This window comes from Penicillium psychrosexuale, assembly GCF_028828465.1.
Source record: "Penicillium psychrosexuale strain IBT 29551 chromosome Unknown utg000003l, whole genome shotgun sequence".
Taxonomy (NCBI): Eukaryota; Fungi; Ascomycota; class Eurotiomycetes; order Eurotiales; family Aspergillaceae; genus Penicillium; species Penicillium psychrosexuale.
In genome coordinates, this window is record NW_026643188.1 from 3,788,794 (window position 1) to 3,806,158 (window position 17,365).

Consider the following 17,365-nt stretch of genomic DNA (forward strand, 5'->3'; position numbering starts at 1 on the left):
GTGTATGTGCTCGTTGGGGATGGTGATTGTTAATCGGACGGCGTCAGGTCGCGTTCAGGGCCTGACTCAGGCAGGGCCTCGGGAAATATCAAAGTCGCAAGTATCAAGTCATGCGACGGGAAACTAGAAAAAGAAATAGACACAATGGACCTAAAGGACGCCAGAGCCCGTGGAACCTGCAAGGCGCGATGAGGTGTTTGGTTATCTAGTCAAGGCGGAGACGCCTGAGCTGTCTGGGCCTTTTGGCCTGAGGCGCCAATCTGGACTTGAAGCACCTCCGCAGGTTGACATGGGACATGACATCCACAGCTATTCTTTGCGCCCTATCTGCGATTTTACTCATTCGATCGAGCTTTAATTTTTCTTTCTTTCACATAGATTTACAACATGAGCGGTTCTAGCGACACCAGGTACGCGTTATCTACCTCAAAACACCGCGCAGTTCAGCTTCGCTAACTGTTATTGCCCTCCTCAGATGGCGGGGCGGACCCAGTCGCCAGGGGTCGCAGCGCAACTCGAACAACCGTGATAAAACAGGAGGACAGGGAAGCGCACGGGATAACAATGCTACCTGGGGCGCATCCAACCCTCCGCAGGAACAGCATGTTCCTGTACGGGGCTTCAACACCGCAGAGGTCAAGAACGTCCTGAAGGGTATGTATATGCACCTAATCTCCAAGTACAAGGGCTAACCAATCTTTCGCGATATAGCAGGACCTCATGGTACGCCTTATCGCTGCCTCCATATATACTCAAGCCTAACCTATGCGCCATCGATACAGAAACCAAGTCGGCGGTGCCCTACAAATCTCATTCTAAAGACGGCCCTACCCAACGATCTACTGCCTGGGGTGCCAAGGGTACAGTCTCTCTTTGATCGCAGCATACCCTTGAGCGAAGAATAACCATATCTACAGCACAAAACATGGCGAACGGCAGAGACTTCTTCCTGGAGCTTCGGAAACAGATTACTTCGCTGCAGCGAAGCGGTCCCCCTGTCGGCGGCTGATCACGACGTTTACAACTTCATTATCTCAAAGTACTTGCATTGCACAGTCGGTCGGCCGCGAGTTTGGTTCGTTTTCATGGGTTGCTACGGCGCATCTTCGATACCCTACTGTGGAGGATGCATGGGTGATGAGTGGGCTCGGAAGTTACATGGCATCGGCGTCTCCGATGGTTCTGGGTCTTACATGTCCATAATGCACTATGACTCCTGTTTTTCAAAATTTATTCATTACAATTCATGCGCTGCATCGAAGTCTATGGCGATGCATTATTTTACACACGCTATTATACAGAGAGGGCATGTCACTAATATACAAGCAGGTAGCCATTCAGCTACAATTTTCACACTTTGATCCAGCCCCCTGGGCCAAGGATACCTCCATCATCAGCCTGCGAGTCGAGGGTCCATGTCCGCAGAGGACGACAGCTGAGGTCGGATCGGAAGCCAGCTTCGAACATCTCAATGCCCGCCCACCCAATCATGGCCGCATTGTCGGTACACAAATATGGAGGCGGAGCAACAATCTTGATATGGCCAAAGCCGCGCACTTCCAAAAATGAAGTAAGCACTTTCATGAGGAACTGGTTAGCGGCAACGCCACCACTGACAACGAGGGTGTTGATGTCATTCTGGCCATTATTGTGTGGCCGCAGAGTCTCCAGAGCGATGACAGTGCGCGAGGCAAGGTGCTCAAAACACACGCGCATGGTTTCCCGGCCTAGATCGACACGCTCTGCATGCGATATCTTAATATTCGTACCGTTACTTTGAATGATCCTGCCGACCATGCCCGAAATCGAAGCAAAGCTGAACTGCATAAGCCGCGTATTCGCAAATGGAGTCGTAAGATACCAGCCCCAATCGCTTATGCGCTTGGCTATTTCTTCACCCCGAGACTCTGGCGGCGAGTAATCCGCAAAATCGGCCTTGCCGTTAGGGAAGACGAATTGCTCTAGATTCTTGCCGTACATGGTACTTTTAGCTTCTTGAAGCAAAGAATCAGGTAGAATATCTCGTGCAGATTTATCCAGTGCCTCTCCAATAGCTATATCGTCGCTGTTAGCGAGAATCCTATGTTCTGTGAGGCCTTCCGAATGAACCAGAGTTGTATGGCCGCCCGAGGCGAGAATGGACAAGAAAGGGAACTTGGGCGGTGCGGATGGGTCGGCCTTGAGTTCATTTTCCAGGCATGAAACGAGTCGGGGCGTCAAAAGATGTGCCTGCATGTGGTGCACTCCGACCATGGGGATCTGCCATGCAACCGACAGCGCTTTTCCAGTGTCGAGGCCAACAGACAGGTTAGACCGCATTCCGGGGCCTCTTGTGGCGGATATGAAATCGGGGAGGCGGCGACAAGTCCCGTCTGCCAATTTAAGTCCATCGACAGTTTTTGACTCCGGTAGGTAATTAAGGGCTTTCTGTAGAAGCTTTGCGAGGTTGTCTTGGTGGGATTCGAGAGCGATGATAGGATGAATTCCGCGATGCGCGCGTGTGTCGGCCATTACATTTTCGAGGAAATGGATTTTGGCCGTACTCCAGGAGTCTTTCTTTGTTTTCTCAACGATAGCTACTGATGTATCGTCACTGTTGTTGGCAACCAATAATTAGTTGAGTGACCTTCGGGTGTTCATCTCCGCTTACCATGACGTTTCAATTGCCAACGTGAGCAAGCCACGGCGGGAGGTCAAACATCTCCCTGCATTTAGCGCCGATCTGCGAAAACTCGCAGCAGGGTTCACTGAGAATAACATTGGTAAGATGCTTGACGTACGATCGGTGGCAGGGGCGAAAAAGATCGGAGGCGCACGGGCCGGAGAAGCCCTTGAATGGAGCCCTAAACAGGTACCAAAATAGCAATCTATAGTGATCGAGCTACGGAGTACGTCGCAAAGAATTCTACCTACAACAACCCAAGAGGGGTTGTTTGGGCGGAAGCGAAGTGCCGGGTATGTTTTGCTATTGGAGTCGGGCATGTAAATATAGGGCTGAGAATAGTTACTGTTGTATTTGCACTAACGAACGACTAGGTTAAACATTTATACTCAAAAATCAAAATCATCAATCCAGATCCCGTCATAACGTCATAAATATATTGTTTCTCCGAGCACTGATACATCGAGTTCCATTCAGAATGTGCGGCGTGCACCAAACCCCAGTCAGCCCAGATGAATGATACTGACGAGTTCCGGGCCAGCAAAAAGCGCGAGGCAGCATAGTCATCCACAGAACCATCTTGCGAAGGCTGAACGGATACATTAATGCTCCCTTCTGTCGTTTCAATTCGCAGTTTGAGGACGTCGATTGTCAGGAGCGCTAGATGCTGCGTAGGTTGAGGTGATCCAACAAGAGAACCGGGGTATAGGGCGTAGCATCATTGCAAGATGTAGACCCCAAATCATTCAGAAGCACCTGGTCGCTCCCATTACTCCAGCCGTGAACGGTCATTAGTGATAAAAATCTCGAATTGATCTCACTGCCGGACCGTCCATCGCCGCTCTTCTCGTGACATCTTCATGTGCTTGCCGTAATACTCGTCTGGATTCTCAATAGGCGTTACGCAGTGAACAGTCGGTGTCCCTTTGAATTGTATACGCTTATCAACAGTGCCAGCGCGAGAGGACGACTGCTTCTTGAGGATGCTCTTCGATGAACAAGAGTTTGTGTATGCATAATTCGGAACCTGCAGTGAGGAAAACCTCTTGCTCGTCGGGCTCGCCGCGGAGATTGGCGAGACAGGCGTGCGAGGAAGAGCACTTGGTGACTTGAGTGATAGCGATGGCCGAGAAACATTCTGCGCAGCAGAGATGCTCAAGGACAGCTTTGGCTTGACGACACGGGCAGTGTACATTGTGGCGGATGAAGAAGTTTAAGACAACAGTGCAGTTGATGTTATTGCGATTTGGTTTTCACGGGGAAACTTTGCTCAACAAAGATATCCGAGTAGGCAAGGAGAGAGAAACAAATTATTGACGTAGATGTATAAGGCGCTGAAGAACTTGGGCCAGCCAAGGCGAAGAGACAAAAATAGAAAAATAAGAAAATAAGAAAATCTCAAACGATACGGAGTATGCAAAACAGTCTCCTGGGGGGGAGATGAGGGCGGCTATATACACTTGAGGGGGAGAGGGGAACCAACGAGGACTGCCAACCACCTTCTTCTGCCTAAGCGCCCACTCCATGCACGACGGTGCATATATCACAATCACTATCACTATCACACCCGAGTTTCTAAACTTAGGCAAGTCTTCATTCCATGCAGCCAATTAAATTCCCCACGGGGTGCAACTCCCGTCTAATGTGATGTGATGGACGGGCTGTCCAACATGCCCTGCAGCCAACTGCACATGGTCTTCCACCCTGGTCTTCTACCCTGGTCGTCCTGTCCATTTGATTCGAAACTCTCGACCGATGATCACTCAATAGGTGAGGGATATTGCACTTACATCAAGTGGATTCCTGCATTATTCGGTGATATCCCCGCATTATCACAGTGACTGGCAGTCGCAGCGAAAGATGATTGGTTTGAATCTTGGCAGGATTGTTGTGACATGCTATAATTAGATATCACATGGGTTTGATGCCGCTATCAACTATTTTTACTCGAGATTGAGCGATGAATGATGTCCATCAATCCTTCGATATGGTAGACGCAGTTGTAACATATTGGTCACATTTCGTTGTGGCTTTTGGGGAGCCAATTGACCTCCAGTCCTTACAAGATAATGCTCATCTATGTTACATTTCTCTTGCGTGATTGTCCTAGTGACTCGATTTCCTGATTTTCAAATATAGCACGTATTTGTACGGAGTACGATGCAATGGTTGAATATGTTTTATTTATAGTGCATCTAAAACCGACGACGAGTGGTTGACATGTATACATATGGAGTACGTACTATACTTACTCGGACAACGCCAGGGGAGGAAGAGATTGGTTATGACATGAGCGACTAGCTATCCAACGTGGGCGTATGACTTGACCTGATACCAGGCGGTTAGAATGCAGGACAAGCACATGGGACAAACATATGTAGAAAGCACGTAAAGCTTGGAATAAATCACTCACTCGAGCTGCTATAAGATTAGGAAATAGCATTCTACAGGGGGCTCAGTGTTCGGACATAGCTTGTTATGAGGATGAAGCTCTGGTTTGTTCAGATCAGTTAGGATATTGAGCTGTGATGGGTTGGGATAAATGCATCCTGAGAGGAGATGGGCTTGTAGAGATATTGTAGCTCACTAAGATTATGGTTACTATAAATAACTAAACTCGAATAAAAAATGACAATGTCTTTGTTATCCAAGGTGTACTCCGTAGAAGTCTTATAAAGAACTCGGAGAAGAAAGTGGAGCGTATGAGCGACGACAATGCTACTGTATATGTACTAGATACGGAGCATGATTTACAGGGGTATCTTATTGATCCACCTTTGATAAACAAAAGAGTCCGCCATTTCTCGCAGATGTTAACCTCGGGACATCCATAAAATGAGTTTAATATGGCCAGCTGGGACTTGGAGGTTCTATATTATGACAGCCTCGGTAGCACTGCTAGATGTAAGGGCACTTGCTAGGATAACTTAGATTCCTCGCTATCTTAGATGTAATTTCGGACAGAGATATACTAACCCGCTTTCGAATTGATTGTTTGTCTCGTCTATACCGCGGATCTGCAATCTAGTATGGAGACATCGTTTAGAATCCCTCCGGCACTGCCGGCAAACCTTTAGCTGTCAATCGTTTCTGGAGCACCAAAGGCTTAAGCTCAAGAAAAGGACCCTCAAGACCGGGAGTCGCGGGTGTTATAGCTACACCGCTACACCCCCACTACTGCAATGTATGTGCTGATGATCCTGATTTATATATAGAATAACCGCTGTCCGATGAGTCCAACCCTTGCAATTGAGTTTGGTGAAAGCTGTATATGTTTAGCATGAACTATAGCAATAGCTAGAAAGCATGCTAGAAAGCATGCATTATCTGATCGATTGCGGAGAAACAGGGGATAACGGTAGTCACATCAACCGGACTCGGCTCAACTCCGGCAGGCTTGAGATGGAGAGGGGAAAAGACGAGATGAGCCAATCCAAGTGGAATTCTCCAAATTCCTTCCCCACCGAACTCCGCACCGAACTCGGAGACTTTCCTTTTCGTCTTTTCGTCTTTTCGTCTTTTCGTCTTTTCGTCTTTTCGCCTTTTCGTCCACAGACTCACCGGTTCCGAATGGGCCATGTGACAGGATCCGGTTTCTTCCTCATCTGATCCTTCGCTTTCAAAGTCGGCTGCACGTCTCGGGTAGTGTGGTCTAGATCCCGTGTGTATACCGTGGCTCATGGCGAGAAACCAAAGGGTTCTCGAACTAGAAGTACTAGTTGAGGCTAATTCAGGGACACATTTCTATACATAACATATACTATGTAGATATCGAGATATCCATAATGTGGAGATCGGTTCAAGGCGAGACTCTCCGATCCGGGTAAATAACACGCCATAATGAGAAACCCCGAGGGATCAAAAAAAATAAAATAAAATTCAAAAAAATTCGAAAAAAAATCCCCAAAAAAAATTCAACGTGGCCACGACAACGAAAAGGTATTGTTATTAGAGAATTAAAATATCAAATCTATCTAGATTACGAATAGTCACTCAAATATTATAAGAAACAATAAGCCTGGAAACTTTCCAGAGTGGGCTCCTTATATTAGAGTATCATAACTTTTTCTATTGACTCAGTCCTCCCTCTTCTCCACATCCCTCGCTCCCTTCCTTCCCCCAGTTTTTCTCTTTGTGCGGCCGATTTTTTTTTTGTTTAGAACTCAAAATCAACTTGGATATACACAATGGCCAGCGTAACAGAAGCTGTGAAGGAATCGTTCCTGGGCCACACGGAGGGGCCTCATCTGTCCTTCCAGGCGCGCTCAAACTTTCTCCGCCATGCGCAAAAGGACGAGAATGGTGACCTCTTCATGGATGAGGAGAACTTCATCGATGCCGTGGCACCGAAGCAGGAAGACTATGTAAGTGTCACCAGGGACTGCAAAGGTACTGCAAAGGTACCAAAATCTTCGCAATTGCTCATCTGGTTTCCTCCCGCGGTAGCACAAGATTAAGCGCGAACAATATGGCATCCTTTTCAACGTCGCAGACCGACGGAGAGCCGGTAGGCTGAACATTACCGACTGGGCCTCCTTCGAAAACCTCCTCGCGAAGCCCGATGCCGAGTACGAGATCGCCTTTCGTCTCTTCGACTTCGATGGGTCCGGCACTGTCAACTTCGACACGGTGCAGGGACTGTACAACCTGAACAAGAGTCCGGACAGCATTCCCTTCAACTGGAGCTCGGAGTGGGCATCGCTGTACGGAGGCCGCTCAAAGTCTCGCCATGAGATGACCTACCCCCAATTCGCCCAGATGCTGCGCGGTCTGCAGGGTGAGCGCATCCGCCAAGCTTTCCACATCTTCGACAAGGATGGGGATGGCTTTATCCAGCCCGAGGAATTCCAGCGTATCATCCTCGAGACCTCAAAACACAAACTCTCCGACTACGTCCTGGAGAACCTCCCCACCCTGTGCAATATCTCGACGAGCAACCGCATCTCTTACGCCAATGTCCGTGCTTTCCAGAATGTCATTCGCGAGATGGATATCATTGATTTGGTTGTCCGCGAAGCAATAGAGAAGAGCTCCGATGGCAAGATCACCCGTACCGACTTCCTGGACGAGGCCGCTCGCGTGACCCGTTTCTCGCAGTTCACACCCATGGAGGCCGATATTCTGTTCCACTTCGCTGGCCTGGATGCGCCTTCGGGACGTCTCTCGCAGCGAGACTTCGCCAAGGTCATCGATGCTTCATGGCGTATCCCCGTGATCGCTGTAAGCCATGCCATGACTACCGGAGAGGAGGTTGTCGAGAAGACCAAGAGTCTGCTGCACAACGTTCTTGAGTCGGCTCACCACTTTGCTTTGGGTAGTATCGCTGGTGCCTTTGGTGCTTTCATGGTCTACCCCATTGATTTGGTCAAGACCCGCCTGCAGAACCAGCGTTCGTCTCGCCCCGGCGAGAGACTGTACAACAACTCCATCGATTGCGCTAGGAAGGTTATCCGCAACGAGGGTTTCACTGGCTTGTACTCCGGTGTCATTCCTCAGTTGATCGGTGTGGCACCTGAAAAGGCTATCAAGCTGACTGTGAACGATCTCGTTCGTGGCCACTTCACAGACAAGGAAACCAACCGGATCAAGTACCCTCAAGAGCTTCTGGCTGGTGGAACTGCGGGTGCTTGTCAAGTCGTCTTCACAAACCCCCTTGAGATTGTGAAGATCCGTCTGCAGGTCCAGGGTGAAATCGCGAAGAACGTCGAGGGTACCCCTCGCCGCTCAGCCCTCTGGATTGTCAAGAACCTCGGTTTGGTAGGCCTGTACAAGGGAGCTACCGCCTGTCTTCTCCGCGATGTGCCCTTCTCGGCCATCTACTTCCCCACATACGCACACTTGAAGTCCGACTTCTTCGGCGAAACCGCTACAAAGAAGCTGGGCGTTGTCCAGCTCCTCACCGCTGGTGCCATCGCCGGTATGCCCGCCGCCTACCTAACCACCCCATGCGACGTCATCAAGACCCGTCTGCAGGTCGAAGCCCGCAAGGGTGAAACCAAGTACCACGGTCTGCGCCACTGCGCTGCCACCGTCTGGAAAGAAGAGGGTCTGGCTGCCTTCTTCAAGGGTGGACCCGCCCGTATCATGCGTTCTTCGCCCCAGTTCGGTTTCACCCTCGCCGCTTACGAGGTCCTGCAGAAAACCTTCCCCATGCCCGGTGAGGGCGAAGCCATTACCCCCACTGGCTTCGTCGAGCCTAGTGTCGGTGGGCAGGGTGCTACCGCGCCTCTGCCTTACCTCCGATCAAGGAACGCGCTCAAGATCATCCTTGACCTGGATGAGAACTTTGGCCGTGTGAAGATCCCACGGCCTGAGAACTGGCCCAACTTCATGCGGAGCTCGAAGTAGACAGGCTTGCTGTATCTAGTGAACCTGCCATTTCTAGTCTTTGTTTCTTCATTTTTGTTACTAGCGATATGTTTCCCATTTCTCATTTGGTCAAGGCCTACCTTTCCCTCGATTTAGCATGAGATCTTTCTCACATTTCTTTTGGATTATTTTCCTCTCCGCCCTCTTCATGGTTCAATTGGGCTTGACTTGGGACGTGCATCCACGCCCCCCTTTGCATCATATTGTCTTCTCTTTCTTGTCGGAGAACACCTGTGTTTGCATTGTACCAATAGTAGATAGATTTGGAAAGAAGGTGTGTGGGTTGTATTAGAGGGCCCTGGTTGTGGTGGTTCTATCAATCTAGATCTGGTCCGAGTTGTTATTCTCCGGTTTGATGTGGATGGAAGCGTAGATATATATATGGCCAGGTGTGGTTCATGGTTGATATAAGTTATGCCTAGAGAGCAGATAGATCCTGTCTAGAGCAACAGAATATTTGGCTGCATTTGTATTGCAGTATCTAAAATGTATTGGTTTTGGAGTTACTTATCTGGAAAATATGTACATGAAGCATGATTTGCAAGCTCGCAAACGGGTATCGGAATCTACTCTCAAGGAAAGATTCCCTGTACAGATGATGTTACATTTATATCCTCGAGGATATATCGGTCATGGACTGGGGCCATGTGTGGGAAATGCCAAACCGAATTGTCGTGGATAGAGAGGAATCCTATCGTGATCTAGAAGATCAATTCGACATCATTGAGACGGCAGCGGCCTAATGGGGTAGCGTATATTCTGAGTTCACACGGCCGATGCTCAAGACAAGAGGCGCATTCTCGATGAAGACCAAATTAGTCCCCATTCAATAGAATCTAAGCTTTCGTGTCGACTCTGTCTTAACAACCTCATCGGTGCCTTTGCCTTCCGAAGGCTGTGTGGGTTGCTTTTGTTCTTTCTCGGGCTCCTGGCGCTTCTCTGCTTGTGTCTGGGCGGTCTTCTTCTCATGCCATAGGGAATCTTCGGCTTCAATCTCGCGCAACACTAGATAGAAATAGTCAGACACCAGCCTCAAAATATAGTTGGATATTGGCTAACACACCCTCATCCCACTCTCGTTCCTTTGCCTCATCACCCGTTCCCAGTAACTTCTCCACATCAACCTTCTCTCCGTTCTTGACTCGTGCAATAATCTCCGCTAGAAGTTCGATCTTCGCATCCGTCGTCCGAGTATACGCCGCATAGCCGTTCTTCAAGGTGAGCATGCGAATGGCTTGCGACCCGATCAGCGTGAACATGATGATGTAGAACGTCGCCGGGTTCCATTCCTTGGATTTTTCTTTCGCAGGATCCTTGCGTGCCCTGCCACCCCGAAAAAATCGGGGAATCATTGCCGTCCATACTGACGTGTCTGCGATCTTCGGAAGGCGATCGGAGGTCGAATATGAGCGCCCAGTCGGGGCGCGGCATTGTCTGGTAGCATTTAACGTAGAAGGAGCAGAAAATATCTGTCTGCTGAGCCCAAAGGGCCTGAATCTGAAAGCCATAACCTGTTCGTCTCGTCTAGCAGCAACCGTCGGTTCTCAGAAGCGGGAAAAGTTGAGGTCGTGATTGCCTGAGGCGATAAGGCTATCAACGCCAAATACGGTATAGCGCAGTTGTTGCTGCGACAACCCCCCGTTTACAGTGTCCTGCCGATAGCGATTGCACATCAAAGGCTTGACGCGAGCGATGACCTCAGTCCTGCAGCTTCAATAGAACGACCGAAAAAATGGCGGTCACCGTCTTACCGACAAGCTCCCTAACAGAGTCCGTGAAGCAGGCCCTCCGCTCAACGACGACATGCTCGGACGCTACCGTGTTGTCCCTCCAAACACTCCTCCGCGGGTCGCCAAAGATGCCCGAGAAACCCACGAAACGCACAAAATCCACAAGAGAGCCAGTCGCGGCGCCGATTCGAACGAGAACTTCCCGCGCGACAAAGACGAAACCTGCAAATGATGCAACGCTCCAATCATTCGCCGATCACGATGCGGCGGCATTGTCGTGTCAGGAGAAGCTGGTCTTTGCTACAGAGGTATTCAACGCCACGTTAAAGACCCTCACGGACGCCGCGAAAATATCTACAGCCAAGCGCCAGAATAATACCTCCGACATTGCCAATGGGCCCGACGCAGGCATCGTCTCGGCTGCGGAGTGTGCGAGACTTTCTTTGTCCACACTGCGCACGCTCAAGAATGATGCTGGGAATGACCTGTTCCCAAACATGCAGCTAGAACAGGGGCTGTGTGTTCTTGCGGGAAAGCTTATTTCGCTGGGACTGAACGACATGGCATATAAAGAGCTTCGACTTTTGAAGCGGAGAATCCAACAACATCTGGATCGCGGAAAGGCCGGGAAGAAGACTACAGAAGCAAAGGATGTGGCGGAAGAAGAAGCTTCGAAGGAAAGAATGTCGGATCTCTTGACGTTCGCTCACATCTCGAACGCAAAGTCGCTGTACGCCTTGCTTGTTCCCTTTCACTCAAATGTGATGCGCCTATTTGCTGCGGATAAAAGAGCCTCCACGATCCAGAAGGCTTACTCTTCTTTGCAACTTTCTGATGCGAGTAGTCCTGCTCAAGTCATTTTGGCTGCCTTGAAATCAGGTCAACTATCGAATGACAAAGCTGCTCTCCAACTCCAGCTATTATCGAATACTGTTCTATCGCTTTGCTCGGGGACATTTTTCTCGAAGGATGAGGCTTCGAATAGCTTGAAGCCACTGACCTCATTGGCCCTTCAACTACTTTCCCTCGAGGTTCGATGTTTGGGCTGGAAGTTGTCTGGTCATGTCTATGATGAGAGCAAAGAAGTATTTGATCCTTTGCTTCGCTATTTTGGTAGCTTTTCTCACCGGAGCAAGGGTATTGACAAAGCTGAGTTTGCTTCAATTTACAAAACCGTTACCCGGTTGCAAACATCCATTGCAGAGGTCAAGAAGAAGTACTCAGAAACACAAAACGCCAACCAGGCTGCCAAGCTCATGACTATTCTCGGGCAGCTTGCTTTCGACGCGGGCTGTTTTGATGAGTCTATGAAGCTGTTTACGGAAGCCATCAATCCCCTTTCAAAAGCCCAGTCTCTTTCGCTCGCAACAGTTCGGTGTAAAATTGCATCTATTCATTTCCAGGCTTCGAAGACATCAAAAAAGTTCCTGAACGGAGCTTTGGATTCTGTGTCAGAGGCGACTCAATCCCTAGGATTGCAATTAAGAGGCAGCGCAAACGATCTAGATGAACTGCTGGTGGAAGCTGCAAGACTAAAAAAGCTGGCTCTTGCATGGTTCGGAGAGGCTATTACAAAAGGTTCTGAGAGTGAAAGCGCGAAAAACGAAGTTGCTAGTCAAATCAGGGAATATCTACAAGCGTTCATCAGGTTCCTCAGACGCTATGTTGGACGCCAACCAACAGAAGACAGCGACGAAAAGGAGATCGAGATGTTCAACAAACGCGTTTCAATTTCTAGGAGCATCATTCTAGCTGCCATTGACTCTACTGTCGCAATCGGGAAACTTTCTATCATGTCTCAGAGGCCACCTTGGGAAGACATGCTTCCAATTCTGGCTGATTGCCATCGCCTGCTCTCGACCATCGAATCCACCGATGAAAATGATACAGAGATATCAGAAGACCTAGGGATGGCACTTGTGAAGCTTTCAAACTTGTTCTGGTCTCGATACATCAAGGAAAAAGAGGCCGGAAAGGGTTATCGAGACCTCATACCCCTTCTCAAACAATCTACCCAGCTACTTTCAAGCTGCTCGCCTCCTCAACGTGACACGGCATTTGCAGCTCTCAAGTTTGAGAGACTGGCTCATCTGTACATCGAGGGCAACATGTACATTGAATCAGAGCAACTGTTCCGAGAATCGATTGAAGAATACATACTCTCTGGCACCCTAGAACAGATCGCTAAGAGCAGCGGAGGACACAATCCAAGTTCGCTCAATCTGGATCCTAAGAGCCCTGGTTTCATGCTTGGCCGTGTATTTTCTGCCCTTCTGAAGATGAAGCTGCGCAGGAAGGGATCCCACCCCTCCGTTGTCTATGATGATGTTGAACTAGAATTCGAACAGAGATGTCTTCTTATTGAATGGCAGATGAGTTTGCTTGTTGAAATGCCTGGTTATTCTTCAAATGAAGAAGAGTTTCGCTTGATTCTCGGCTCAGCTGTTTCTTCACTCCTCGATCTCTACCCCTTTGACGTCTATCCTATTCGCCGTTCTCGTGTGATTCTCTCTGCCTTGCGGCTTCTATTGGAGCAGCCCACTGCCTTGGATTCGTCTTTGATTCAATCCCTGCTGGATGCAGGAACAGAAGCTTTGGATGCCGGCTTACAGGTCCGAGAAGACGTCGATCTTGCTTCATTTGCAATCCACATTAACAACTCATTGCGCGTTATCATTGGCTTCCACCGTGGCAAGATTGATGCAAGCGAATTAGACGACACGCTTGCGTCGTGGAACTCGTTGGCGTCCCAGTCCCATGACTGGAAAACATTGCTGCTCTGCATCAATGACGCAGACTACTGGGTCCTGCAGTTGAAGGCCCTAGTTGATTATACCGAAATTCACGGGCTTTGGAAGGCTCAGCTATGCACCCTGGAACTCATATTGCGTGCCGCGGAGCTCCAGCAATCAGGGGATTTGTCAGACGCTATCATAATTCTGTCGCGCTTGGTACTGCAGAATTGCCGTCTGGGCTACTGCCAGAAAGCAGGTGAACTGCTATCGCGTGGTGAGCAGTATCTTGCGCAAACCAAGGTTTCTTCTCTTGCTACCATTTCCTATAAAGTCGCACGGGTGGAATATCTTCTAGAGACCGGAGAGATCGAGAAAGCCGCCGCCGTTCTTTCAGCAGCCCGCTCATTGTACGAAAAGTGCCAGAGGTCAGAACTAAGCAGCTTGACTGTCCTGTCGAAGATCTCATGGGAAAGACTGGTAGCAGATGCTGCCTTTGTTCAGTCCAGGTTGTTCTCCGCACAGGGCTCGGCGACTCAAGCTCTGTACTTCGCAAAGTTGTCCGTAAGGCTCAACTGCCGCATATGGGCCAAGGTCGAGAGACTCGCCCAAAGAAAGCAAGACAAGTTCTTGCCTGCTGCAGGGAATTCTGATGTTGAGGCTGTTGCTGATGGTATAGCAAAGCTTGATTTGTCTCAGAATGGGTGTTCCCCGGATGTGTCTGCCAGCTACATCCAAGGTGCGCCTTTCTGGCCGCACCTGGGTTCTCACCATACCTGCTTGTTGAACCTCGCCACTTTATCTGCCCACCATGGCTTGTTCCAGGATGCTATCTATTACGGCGAACAAGCGCTGAAGATTGACAAGACCCTTGATGCCAATGTACGGCTACTGGCGGCGCAGACCCAGCTCGGTTGCCATTGGATTCTTAGTGGCCACATGAATGAGGGTCAGGATCATCTCTCCGCAGCGGCCGAATCGTCTAAACAATCCCAGAACAGTATTGAAACAGTGTCTTTTCAAATGGCTCTTGCGTCTCTGTACAAGGCGCAGGGTGCACATGACAAGGCATTGCGTGTTCTCCTTGAAGCAGATAAAATCATCACAGCGGTCACCTGTGCCGATATGCCTGCCAATCTGGAAACGTCAGGCATGGCAGAAATCGAAGAAAAGATGGACAAGTTACGGGTTAGAGCAACCAGCCGGCGAACTCCAACTCCTCGAACCCCAACACCTACAGCTAGTACTACTCGGCGGACACGTGCAACCAGTTCCGCTGCTCCCAAAACCCCAAAGAAAGCTCCAGCTCCAAAATCAACTCTTCCGGAAGTTCAATCTCAATCCCTATTACAACTTAAAGGCAACATCCTTCGACAGCAAGCTGATTGCCTGCGGGAATTGCGTGACTTTGAGCGATCCGCGCAAACACTTGCAGAGGCCAGACAATTTGCCGTGGCCCGAGAAAGCAAGATCACTCTGGAGATCGGTGAAAGCGAGCATCTGTTGGCTGATGCAATCCGCCGCTTTGCCAGCCATGCTGTGTACTGCGTCTTACCCGAATCTACAATCTCGCTGCCGTCACTTAAAACACCAAGCAAGACGTCAGAGGAGCCTAATTTACCCCCGGCAAGACCGACAAGGAGAACGAGAGCTCCCGCCAAAACAACGCGCACCAAGGCCCAACGAGCCACTGATGACTTTTCGGTTATGCTGTCTAAGGCGAGCGATTGTCTTGCCAGTGTCTTCTCTGATGCCACAATTCTAGGCTCGACTCTTGATAGCCATGCCGCATCTCGCTTGATGAGTCGGATCTCTATGCTATCACATGCGACTTCTCCTGGAATACCAGCGGCCCTGGCTCAGTCGCCCGCAAATATGAATGGTAAGTTTTGCGAGGTCCTTTCGGGTTGATGGATATCTGACCTTTTAATTAGAGATTGGACGTGTTGGCGCATTTGCTCGGGAGCGCATGGCGATTGATATCGATCGACAGTTGGCCGATTTTGCCGACCCTCTTCTTTGGCCAACCTCGTTCCCTTCAGCCGTCGAGCTTGACAATGATCTTTGCTCCAACTTCACACGGGATTATGTCGACATTCTGCCCGAGACTTGGAATGTTCTTTCTTTGTCATTGAGTGCAGACCATACCGAATTTGTGGTTTCTCGACTCCAAAAAGACCGTTCGCCATTCCTTCTGCGTCTTCCCCTCCACCGAGGAAATTCAGAAGATGATGACGAAGAGCAGTTCACTTTTGAGGACGGAAAAGAGGAAATGCAAGAACTCATTAAGCTCGCCAATGAAAGTGCACATGCAGCCAAGGCCCAGACGGACAAGTTGTCGAAGAAGGAATGGTGGAAGACCCGCGAGGCGCTCGATCGTCGGATGGAAAGTGTACTTCAAAACATTGAGAACATATGGTTTGGAGGGTTCCGCGGTGTATTTTCGCCTCTGTCACGGGATACCACCGCGCTGGTCCGGTTCGCGAGCACCTTCCAAAGCATCCTTGACAAGCATCTTCCTTCTCGGCAAAAGGGTGGCAAGGCCGCCGGCCCCCGGCTCACCCTACATCAGAATGTGGTTGACTTGTTCATTGGGCTTCGCGATCTTGAAGAACAAGAGGAGCCCGAAGACACGCTGATGGATCTTCTTTACTTTGTCGTTGATATCCTACAATTCCAGGGCGAGCGCAATGCCTACGACGAGATTGACTTCGATATGATGGTCGTAGATACCCTCGATGCCTTGCGAGGGTACCACGAAGCTGCGCGCGATGAACTTGCAGCACGGCCGCCGAGACATACAATCCTCGTGCTCGATAAAGCTCTCCACCTATTCCCGTGGGAGTCACTTCCCTGTCTCCAAGGATACCCTGTTTGTCGTGTCCCATCCCTCGAATGCCTCCGGGACCGAGTTCTTCAATTCCGCGAGGCATCCTCCGGAGCCATTGTGGACCGCAACTCCGGCGGATTTGTCCTCAACCCAACAGGCGACCTGCACACAACGCAAAAAACGTTTGAACAAGATCTCTCCCGGTTCAAATCCTGGACTGCAATTGTGCAGCGCGAACCAACCGAAGATGAATTCCGCGACGTGCTGGAAAAGAAAGGCCTATTCCTGTACTTCGGCCACGGCAGCGGCGCGCAGTACATCCGCGGCCGCACGATCAAGCGGCTCACGCAATGTGCTGTTACTTTCCTCATGGGATGTAGCAGCGGCGCTTTGACTGAAGCCGGCGAGTATGAGCCCTACGGGACGCCGATGAATTATCTCCATGCAGGCAGCCCCGCGCTCGTGGCTACGCTGTGGGATGTCACGGATCGGGACATTGACCGGTTTACCACGACTGCCTTTGACGCTTGGGGTCTGGTCGAAAAGAAGGATAAAAAGAATAAGAGCCGAGGGGAGGATGTTGGGCTTGACACGGCAATTGCGCGCTCGAGGGGTGCGTGTGTGTTGAGGTATCTCAACGGCGCAGCGCCTGTGGTTTATGGAGTTCCGGTGTTTTTGGAGTGAATTGAGTTCATGTTTCTCTCTTATTTTGTATATATACCTGGCGTTTTCTCCACTGTGGGCAGCAATCTGATTTGACTCTTCATACTCGCCCTTTCAATGGGTTATTGTTAATATGAATGTCCATCTATTATGGTATATCCTATCTAAGGTGCAGTTAATAGACTAGACAATGTCCAATGCAGTAGCTCTAAGCCTTAACATCGAATATCATCTAGATACATAGACTATCTATATACTCCTGTAAAATCTATAAAATCCGAAATAGGAAGAATTATCCTATCGAGGTGGACCTCTTTTCCCCTCATGCGGGACACATTCCCCCCACCTTAAAACGTCAACGTCTCCCGACTCGTAGCGT

At 49.7% G+C, this 17,365-nt stretch overlaps 5 protein-coding genes across 5 annotated transcripts; 3 read left to right on the plus strand and 2 right to left on the minus strand.

Moving 5' to 3' along the window:
* Window positions 1–387: 387 nt before the first annotated feature.
* N7518_005300 (uncharacterized protein) lies at window positions 388–1,009 on the plus strand (the record flags this gene model as incomplete). Its single annotated transcript, XM_057186227.1, has 4 exons — window positions 388–410; window positions 476–654; window positions 681–860; window positions 918–1,009. The coding sequence occupies 4 exons, from the start codon at window positions 388–390 to the stop codon at window positions 1,007–1,009; spliced, it is 474 nt and encodes a 157-aa protein (XP_057042997.1).
* A 341-nt stretch (window positions 1,010–1,350) lies between these two features.
* Window positions 1,351–3,857, minus strand: N7518_005301 (N(6)-L-threonylcarbamoyladenine synthase family protein; the record flags this gene model as incomplete). Its single annotated transcript, XM_057186228.1, has 4 exons — window positions 1,351–2,593; window positions 2,651–2,722; window positions 2,781–2,843; window positions 3,484–3,857. 4 exons carry the CDS (start codon window positions 3,855–3,857, stop codon window positions 1,351–1,353), a joined length of 1,752 nt encoding a protein of 583 aa, XP_057042998.1.
* A 2,992-nt stretch (window positions 3,858–6,849) lies between these two features.
* N7518_005302 (citrin) lies at window positions 6,850–9,010 on the plus strand (the record flags this gene model as incomplete). Its single annotated transcript, XM_057186229.1, has 2 exons — window positions 6,850–7,026; window positions 7,109–9,010. 2 exons carry the CDS (start codon window positions 6,850–6,852, stop codon window positions 9,008–9,010), a joined length of 2,079 nt encoding a protein of 692 aa, XP_057042999.1.
* An 847-nt stretch (window positions 9,011–9,857) lies between these two features.
* On the minus strand, window positions 9,858–10,539 carry N7518_005303 (DUF5321 domain-containing protein; the record flags this gene model as incomplete). Its single annotated transcript, XM_057186230.1, has 2 exons — window positions 9,858–10,036; window positions 10,095–10,539. The coding sequence occupies 2 exons, from the start codon at window positions 10,537–10,539 to the stop codon at window positions 9,858–9,860; spliced, it is 624 nt and encodes a 207-aa protein (XP_057043000.1).
* A 224-nt stretch (window positions 10,540–10,763) lies between these two features.
* Window positions 10,764–17,007, plus strand: N7518_005304 (C50 family peptidase; the record flags this gene model as incomplete). Its single annotated transcript, XM_057186231.1, has 2 exons — window positions 10,764–15,375; window positions 15,428–17,007. 2 exons carry the CDS (start codon window positions 10,764–10,766, stop codon window positions 17,005–17,007), a joined length of 6,192 nt encoding a protein of 2,063 aa, XP_057043001.1.
* Between the last annotated feature and the right edge of the window lie 358 nt (window positions 17,008–17,365).